Genomic DNA, 7,835 nt, shown 5'->3' with positions numbered 1-7,835 from the left:
AAGACTGAAATCGTCTGGACTGAATCGGCGTTGTGTATACATTGCGCACACTGGTTCTGATGCTAAGAGGAGACCTCCCTCACTCAGTGCACAGAGTCTCAGACAGCCGGTCACCGAGGATAGAACACGGAGATGCTTGGCGCTCGTACACGTTATATGCGTGTAACAAGCTCATCGATCAAACAGCCGCCATTTTAGCTAACGCAAGGCACCATTCCCCCACCCCTTTCTGTATCTCTTTCTCTCTCTCTTTCTCTCTCTTTCTCACATCTGGCTACTTCAGGGTGTTAGAAGCATCGTGTTTGCCACACCACGTTCTAGGTCGACCTGCTCCTAGCTTTACCAATCTTCAACGTTGCACTGTGTGAGCAGGACGCTGCTGCTTGAAGGGGTCGATGCAACTTGGTCCCTGCGGAACGGCGGCTCCGCGCCTCGGGGGCCGGTCGGCGAGGATTGTTTGCCTCAGTCGACTCATCACTGCTTAGATCGCCTCGTCCCTTTCGTTTCATTTTAATGGGCCATTTGTTTTATTGAAACATCTTATAATTCATTTAGAATTGTTTCCCTGCCTCCGTTCCACTCTATCCCTCCCTCTCTTTCTCTCTCCCTCTCTCCTCCTCGACTCCCACACTCTTGGTGTGAGATAATGTGCACGGAGTCCTCGTGCCCTATTCCCAAGCCGAGGGTTCTTTTTTTCTCTCTTTGCCAGACATTCTGACGTGCTTGGTCGCCGTGTTCATCTCTCAACCACGATGCACGGGTCGATGCCGACTCCATCTCGTCCCCCAATACCCAGCGGGGTCTGTCTCGCATCCAAGCCTAGTCCGTGCGCGGCATTCCAAGGTTGCCGCTCATTGTTAACGTCAAGCTACTCCACACACGATATCTACTCTTGATATTAATACTCTCATTACACGAACATGAGGACAGGGTATCCATTGACTATAATCACAATAACCATGAAGAGGAGAAAATGTTTGTTTGTCTTATCAACAATATAATACAAGTGCAAATGTTTATGTTTGTGTCCACTGTCTTTTGAATGAAGTCCGTGGCACTCACCGCAATGACAGTTGTTGTTGGTTTTTTCTCCAGATAGAACAGGAAAAAATCCGAGTCCAACTGCCAGGGCGGTACTCGGAGGGTCCAAGCTTTAACCAGTTCTTTATTCTTCCTCCGTGGTGAGGGGGCGTGCTATCAGCGCATGGTCGCCGGCGGCGTCACCGTCGCTCCGGCCAGGTTCGCCGCAGCCTCCTGGCTAATGAGTTGGGAGATGCTCTTCACGTTGTGCTCCTTTTTCCACTTCATCCGTCTGTTCTGGAACCAGATCTTGATCTGTCTCTCCGTCAGCCCCAGAGCGTGTGCGATCTCGATACGCCGCCGTCTCGTTAGGTAGCGGTTGAAGTGGAACTCCTTCTCCAGCTCCAGGGTCTGGTAGCGGGTGTACGCCGTGCGCGACCGCTTGCTCGGCTCCGTTCCGTTCACTGCCGCCGCTGTTCGGGATGCCATGATCGATGGAAGCCATAAGAGATAGATAGGTAGATAGATAGATAGATAGATAGATAGATAGATAGATAGATAGAGAGAGAGAGAGAGAGAGAGAGAGAGAGAGAGAGAGAGAAATAGATGAAAAGATAGATTTTTAGATAGAAAGATGAATAGATAAATAGATAGATAGTCAGGAAGACAGATAGACAGACAGATAAATAGATACATATATAGATAGACAGATAGATAGAAATAAATAGAAAGAAAGATGGATAGAAAGAAAGGTAGATAGATAGATAGATAATCATGAAGATAGACAGACAGAGAGATAGAAAAATCAATAGAAAGATAAATGGTTAGAAAGAAAGATAAAAGACAGAAAAATAGATAGATGGATAGATAGATGAATAAATAGAGAGAGTTGGGGAGACAAAAACGAGGAAACAATGAAGACAGTACTAGAATGATATCGCGATAAATATCATAGCAAATCCTGTGACAACAGACAAGAGCAGCAATAATTAAGTACTCTGGAAATAACGTCACCTAGGTGCATTACCTATTTCAAAAGAACGTCAGTTGTTGCTGAATTATTAAACTTTTGTTTTTAAAAAGTAAAACAACGAATGATTTGCCAAATCACTATGACGCCAGAACAAAATGGACATAAACGATAGTTTGTATGTTAGTATATAGTATAATCAGCAATGCGGAATGATTTCCGTTTTCATTCGTACAATATTCACAAATACGCACATAAATTTCTCTCTCTCTTTCTCTCGTCTCTCCCTCCCCCCCCCCCCTTCTCTATCTTTGAATGTATTACAAATGTATACATAAATAGGACTCAACAATTACTTTTTTCTTGCTTGGGTCACTAAAATCTACACATATGACATTTTGGTGGACCGAGACAGAAATACATTTGCCCGAAATAGCAGGAAAAATAACAATCCATATTGAATCAAAGTTGCCCCATCGGGCCACCAAATTTCAAGTTGCACCATCGGGCCACCAACAGATAATCGTGGAAATTTGGTGGCCCGACATCAATTTGTAGTGGTCCCGGGCCACCGGGCCACAGCTAATATGTCGAGGAAGTGAGAAGCGGAAGTGAGACGACATTATCCTTCATATGATTTGTAGGTTCAATCAATTTCTCATTTTTATGTATGAGACACGGCCAAAAGTTTCACGTCCATGAAAAGTACTGAGCACCACCGAGGAGCCGGGACCTGTCGCGTAGATGAAAATAACGTCTATAAAAAGCTTGAAGCCGTTTAAAATTTCTGGACTCAAGATTGTCGCATTATGGTACATAATTTAAGAATGTTTCCGAGCATCCAAAGAGGACTCTCGATTTCAATTAATGATAATAGATACAACAAAATAAGACCTAAATACTACCGTTGTAGTGGTTTTTCTCCGGTTGCTGTGTTTCGTAAGGAAAACATATTAGTACAGACACATCGCGCATTATTTTGTTATCATGCCAAGTTCCACAAACTGATTTCATCGCTATGTATGAAGTACGTGATCCGGTAAACCATGAATCAACAAAGTATCAAGTAGGTTGGAAGTACTGATGCAAAAGGTGAGTCACAGGTGTGAGAATTACTTTGGATAGTTAGCAAAATGTTTAGGGATAATAGTATATGTGCGAGCTCATAGGTTTCCCATGCAGTGTAGGTTTCAATGTTATAATATGCGGGGAACACGTACATCTTGTCTAAGGATACTGGACAGGATACGAACCAAGAATCTTCTGTTTTAAGAGTCTAAACCTTCAACCACTACAACACAGTGGACCCATGAAAATTGTGAATGTGACCATCAGGAACAGATTATGTGAATATTACTCATGCCCACACCAATCCAGGGCCCTGTTTCACGAAAACAGGAACTACATCGAGCCAAACAATGGGACCAAAGCTGGGATAGATTCAGATCAGATCTAGTTGGGAAGGATACATTAACATCCAAGATGCATTCTAGAACGTGGTAAGATGGTAAAGATATTGTTCCCCAATGGTTTGATGAAACCGTTCTTAACTTCTGAGGACCGATTGATCCTAAAATTGTTCTTAAGGTCAGTTGAATTGGACTTAGGATTGATTTTAAAGCTTTAATAGTGAAACTGCCCTCAGGTTGGTATAGAAAATTGTTGAAGTGTCCGAAAAAGCGCATGTAGAGTGATGATCGTCATCGAGTTTGGATTCAATCTTAATTAAATGTATTTTGCATTCGGCTGACAAGTCTCATGACCAAAAAAACTTTCAGAGCTAAAAGGAAAACAGAGAGCATCACTGTCACAGCAGTTCAGATGTCTGCCAGTGCTGCATGTTCGTCAAACTGTCATTACAGCAAAACAAAATTGGAAATAGTCAAAATTGTTTCTGTTTTCTTTCTTTAGATATTCATTAATCCTTTCACTAGAATATTACGTAATCGGTTGATTAATTCATTAATTTGTAGTCTTTGTGCTGCCGAGATTGTTATTTCAGTTATCAAATCTCTATCAAAACAGAGCAAAATTCAAAACATCAACTCATCACAATGGACAATGATGGAAGTGATTTATCCCTCTCCCCTCTGAATTTGAACTTAACAAACTTGGTTTTCTGTGGGCACATCACTTGTTTCAGTGTCCATTTCGGTTCGAATTCATTTCTGCATTTTTCCATTAAAAAAAAAATCATACATGAATTAAGAGGACATACATCAGAACCAAAAAAAAAAAAACACCAAAAAAAACTATTATGACAAATTCCCAGTCCAGTGTATAATAATCACGAACAAAAAATACAATGAAAGCGAAGAAATCAACGAATGCACTTATTTCCAGTTTGAGAGAGTTTGTGAATCAGGTGTTTTCCAACGAAAATTAACGTAGCGTTGATTCCAGCTTCTGTTCCATCTTCTTCTGACAACCATGAACCTTTAGCTTGACACAAATCCATACTTGACCACTTTCCTCTTAACCTACATATCGCCCTTCCGAGTATGTGTTATTCTCTTTCTTTTTTCGCAGAACGCTGGTGTAGACCGTTCGTCATTAATCACATCAATTTCCTTATGCTTGGCGGAGTGAGCCACTCTCCCTGCGATGCGCAGGTCTCATAACCAGGCGGATCAATTTTCAAAATGTTTGTCCTCAGGGAGTTTCCGTTTTCGATAATGACACCCAAGGCGCCCATTTATTTCGTTTTATTTCATTACACGAATTGGAAGTATACATTGAATTGCACGCACAATTTGATCCACTGCGCTGAAATTTGTCTCCCAGTGGTTAACAAAAAAAGGACAACAATAACAACAACATTCAGACAAGGATAAACTATAAAAAAGAAAAGAAAAATTAACTATAACTTTGGAAATAGAATGCCGACACGAAGTATTGAGATATATAATATTCTAAAAAGAACTTTTTCCCCCGCTTCCTTGTTTCCCCCCTCAATTCAGTATTTTGACGCCTTGATTGATTTGCTGCGTGAAGTCGTATTAATCTACTGCATCCATATCGGCAGGTTAATGAGTATTATGTCATCAGTTGCTAGGAGAATAATGGTGATGGCGAAAGGCGGAAGGTTGGCGATAGCTCAAGCAGTTAATTATATCGCAGAACATGAACGGGGTATATGGACCATTGTGCCGTCGCTATACGCCACCGCGTCGTTGAGCGTGTGGCACGGCTCCAACTTGCAAAGTAGCCCCGCTCCGCTGGCGTCGAGCTTTCAACGTGTGGTGGCGTTTTCCCTTACTGATTTACACTGTCTTGACTGTATCGTGCCTAAAACTAAATACTTTACAGTCACATGGAACAAATGCTTTTACCGGGCAGCAGAATCGTAACGCGAGATCCTATGGTATCTCATCACAATGCTCAATAGGCTTTACGTCCTTGCGTTTTGAGGAACATTAAGTGAATATCTTGCAAATACCCGTCCATGTCAAAACATTATAACGTTGTCCATCGTAGTGAAAAAAAAATGATTCCCCCTAATAAAAATGCTTACTAAGAAATGATGATAAAACTACAGAATCATGCATGCTACTTCCTCTGTTCAACATTTTTGAGTACTGGCAAGAGTTAAAAGGAAAGTACACTAAGACAACAACAGCAAACGTTTGGCTTTAAGAAATAATATCGTGTGTCACTGCTGAGCAGAAATGTATTTCTAAGTAAGTGATGCAGTCAGTAGCCTATATATCAAATGAAAAGTTTGAAGAAAAGTGCAAGTGTATAGCAACGGTATCATGAAATCAATGAAAGTGAAATTCTTGCCACGCTAACTGAAACAAAAAAAAAATCAAAGATGCATTGTCTTTGTAGCCCTTCAACTGTTCAAAAGAAAAAAATTAGACAAAACCAAGTAAAAAGTGCGAGAGGGAGATTGTTTAACTGACAAAATTCCTGTACTGATGCTATATTCGTCATCCGAAGAAATTGGAAAATAGATTGGTCTGGCTCGGAAATCGCGAGATGGCAAGAAGGGAAACGCACTTTTTTGCGTCGATTGGGGGGAACTATGATGAATTAACGAATAGATTGCTCCTCTGGCCCAACATACATTCTAACCCCTTTTTCAGCTGTCTTGTTTCGGGTATGTCTTATGACGGAAGCTTCGGTTTTCTCTTTCCGTCACGTAACCTTTTATTCTACTCCCTGCCTGTCTGTTTTAGTGGCAAAAGGCGGCTCTTCACATGGAACACGAGAATTTGATTTTTAGATGCTTAACGCAAGAATAACAAGAAAGAGGACGTGTGCGATACACTCACACACAAAAAAAACACACCACATTATGCTTATTTTGCATAATCAACGTGTTTTGCATCTCACAGGTTTGATTTCCTATTTTTCTTCTAGCATTGAGTATTTAAAAATGAAATGCATGATGATGATTCAACCAAACTAACATGAACGACATTGAGGGCGTAGACGGGTGGTGGCCATTGCGTATGATCTTCGTCGTGAAATTGTGAGTAGAGGCACCACATAATATTTACAGGACAGAAGCCACATTCTTTCATGTCTTTTGAGCACTTCAAAAGTATATAATTTCAAAAGTATATGTGTACATAATGTATGCATGTATGTGCGTATGTATGTATGTATGTATGTGTGTATGTATGTATGAATGTGTTAATGTAAGTTAATGAATGTGTCGGAGGAAGTATCATGAATAATTTGTTTTATGTGGCTGCTATTAAAGAAGTGGATGCTTAAACCAAGGTCTTCACGTCCCCCTTCCTATAAGGACTACGCGCTGAGAATAACGCGCCTTGCCTAAGGGGACTTGACACAGGAACCTAAAGATTGATAGTCCGCGGTGTCATCCACTGAACCAAAGCACCTAACAATCAAAGTGTGGGGTGTGTGGGGGGGGGGGGGGGGGGGGGGTTGGCTTCCCAAATTATGAGCACATTGGAGCGCTAAATTAAAAAGAAAAGAGACCAAATGTTAACGTATCATGGAATTTATTGATTATAGTTGACTGTGACTGTACCAATTTGGAAAACAAACTTGGTTTATGTATAAATTATGTTGGAAGAAAAATAAATCAAACAAACAAACAAGCAAAATATGTGAAACATATAAAACAACAATAAGTGCAACAACAATAGCGAAAATGTCGTAAATTCATTTACGAAAAATTCTGATCATACGTAGTTCTGGTCGACTGAACGGTCAAGTCAAGTAATGACAGTGTATAACACATTTATTAGGAAATTATAATAAATACATTGGGGACAGCAAGATGAACTCTTGTATGACCTGTAGGTGCTAAATCAGTTAAGTGCACAGGAATGTTGGGGTCTCGACCAATGAGGTAGTCTAAACTTCAAAAGACAAGTTTTGTTGTGAAATATGTCAGCATTATAGTCCAACAGCTTGGGCATTCAAGGAAGATAACAGAAAAAGAATAAACGACCTATAGTTATACCCTTTTGATCGTTCAGACTATAGTAAAAGCTGTACTTTACACTTGCCATTATGTGTTGAGTTCAATAATTGGACCACTTATAGAGAATAATTGGTGGGCTGTACGTGAAGAGGGAGAGGTATCATTTCTCAATCACATAACAAGATTTCTTGTTATGTTTCTGATTTACTTGTAAAATGTTGTTAGAAAACAAACGACACCAACAAATCAAGAAAGAACCCATGTTCTCCTGTCAACTCGCGTGTATATGATGAAGGTCAAAGATATTCTAGGTAACTGTACACATGTGGTTAATCTTAGTATCGTCACCATCACTATCATCGTCATTATCATCATTTTCTATCATTATTGCCCTGTTATCGTCATAATCATAATTTACCATATTTTATTAGTATTTACGCG

At 40.4% G+C, this 7,835-nt stretch overlaps 1 protein-coding gene across 1 annotated transcript in view; it reads right to left on the bottom strand.

Annotated features, from left to right (window-relative positions):
- Nucleotides 1-1,197: 1,197 nt before the first annotated feature.
- The window catches only part of LOC139736498 (uncharacterized), a 34,574-nt gene continuing 27,936 nt past the window's right edge, over nucleotides 1,198-7,835 (bottom strand). The window contains exon 2 of the mRNA XM_071647248.1: nucleotides 1,198-1,493. Coding sequence (XP_071503349.1) covers nucleotides 1,198-1,493 — 296 coding nt within the window. The remainder of the gene's footprint in view (nucleotides 1,494-7,835) is intronic.

The sequence above is a fragment of the Diadema antillarum genome, unplaced genomic scaffold (assembly GCF_040938485.1).
Source record: "Diadema antillarum isolate AM-2024a unplaced genomic scaffold, OU_Dant_1.0 seq00000649_RagTag, whole genome shotgun sequence".
NCBI lineage: Eukaryota > Metazoa > Echinodermata > Echinoidea > Diadematoida > Diadematidae > Diadema > Diadema antillarum.
Note: the sequence above shows the minus strand (reverse complement) of the source record. Positions and strands in the feature narration are given on the sequence as shown.